The sequence below is a fragment of the Perkinsus marinus genome (assembly GCF_000006405.1).
Source record: "Perkinsus marinus ATCC 50983 genomic scaffold scf_1104296970256, whole genome shotgun sequence".
Classification (NCBI taxonomy): domain Eukaryota; phylum Perkinsozoa; order Perkinsida; family Perkinsidae; genus Perkinsus; species Perkinsus marinus.
This window is the reverse complement of record NW_003202539.1, coordinates 1-1,606: the sequence shown is the minus strand read 5'-3', so window position 1 is coordinate 1,606 and position 1,606 is coordinate 1. Positions and strand designations below refer to the sequence as shown.

The following is a 1,606-nucleotide window of genomic DNA, read 5'->3' as shown; positions in this document are numbered from 1 at the left end:
CCAAAAAGATTTCTGAAAGGTATAGATGCCGCGGCTTTGTCATCGCCCGGCCCTCAAGTCAATATCGACAAGCTTGTCAAGAACCTAACCGAGAAACTCGGTATGGTTCCACCTGATATAGTACCGGACGAGAAGGTCGTGAAGCTACTCTCGAAGTCTAGCAGTGCGTATGTGGACTTTAAGCTTCTCAACGTCTCTAACTCTAACTCAAATGCAAGGAAAAGATTGAGAACTACTACCACGGGGCTGGTTGCCGGGGTATACGAAGAACCTGAGGATTCCCGCTCGGGCGATAATGGTTCGTTCTCGACACTATGGGGGCTTGGACAGCGTAGTTCGGTAGATATGTCGCAGGCGTATGTCTGGTCGACGAACATACAGCGAGCAACTGCAGCAACATCCTGACATTTCTGTCGTATCAGTGCGAGATGGGCCGCATCGCCCCGTACTCCCCGGCACGTCACGTCACGTGACGCACATGCGGTCGTGGCCGATCGTCAGTTCCGCATGTCAGTCCCTGGCATCTCAGTGTCCAGCACACTGTATATATTTCTCCTAGTCGAACGCATTACAAGGATTCAACACTATTTCTGTATCTTTGAGGCCACTGCGCCCGCCACACCGCATGATGAAACGGTCACCTCATGATGAGGCTGATCAAGCTTAATTAAGGCTTTTTTATTCCCTCAATCCTCTCTGTTGGGTTCCCCTAACCCTATAGGATTGGACATGGTAACAGCTGTGGACATCGACAACGCCTCGTCGCAGTCTGAGTTGACCAAGCTCCGAGGGACATGCCGAGCCCAACACACCAAGAAGCGTCAAGAGCTACTGAGAGTGCGTGAAGACCTCGACACTGCTTTTGAAACCGAGGACCTCACTGCTCAAGAACAGCTCCAAGAACGAGAATGCCAGTTAGAGAGCGATATCTCTCACTACCGGGACCTGATCAACACATGCACGGCCAAGATCGATCACCTTCTGGCGGATGCATCCGTAGGAGCTCAGGCCCTTCTTCCGGCTCCGAGCCCTGGTCTTCCGGTTGCTATTCATGATGAGTCGGTCAACTCACTCGTCACTGTCTTGGCCGACGCACTGGCGAAAGCGACCTCTAGTGTGAAGTCAAACCCTTCGTCGATGGGATCGAGGCCGATGCAGCTGAGTGACGTGTCGAAGCTATCCGTCTCGTCCCGTACCTTGAAGGACGTATCCCTGTTGTCTGTCCACTACAGAAGGATGGAGTCCCTCTTCGTGGCCGCCAACTTCGGTCAAGTCGGGGAGGATGGTCGGTTTACTCCTCACGAGTCCATCAAGGTGGCAGTCATTGAGAAATTCCTCGACACGTTGTCGCCTTTTGCTACACTGGTGAATGAGGCAGCCAGGAACATCGACAGCAACGGTCACAACTGGGTAGCTCTCCGTGAGACTCTCTTGGACAAGTTCTGTAGTCCTGGGGCCATTCGTAAGGAGGTCAGAAAGCGTGTGGGTAAACTGACGTTTCCTGGCGCCGCAAATGTCGACCAGTACATTGACCAGCTCCGTGACATCCGGACTCTACATCTGGGAGCCAACCACAAGTGCACCACACTATCTTCTACTGGAGCGT

General features: G+C 52.9%; 1 protein-coding gene across 1 annotated transcript; it reads left to right on the top strand.

Annotated features, from left to right (window-relative positions):
* Window positions 1–729: 729 nt before the first annotated feature.
* Window positions 730–1,482, top strand: Pmar_PMAR014791 (hypothetical protein; the record flags this gene model as incomplete). The annotated part of the gene is made up of 1 exon (XM_002767679.1): window positions 730–1,482. A coding segment is annotated over one exon (753 nt), but the record flags the coding sequence as incomplete, so codon positions are not given.
* Window positions 1,483–1,606: the final 124 nt, after the last annotated feature.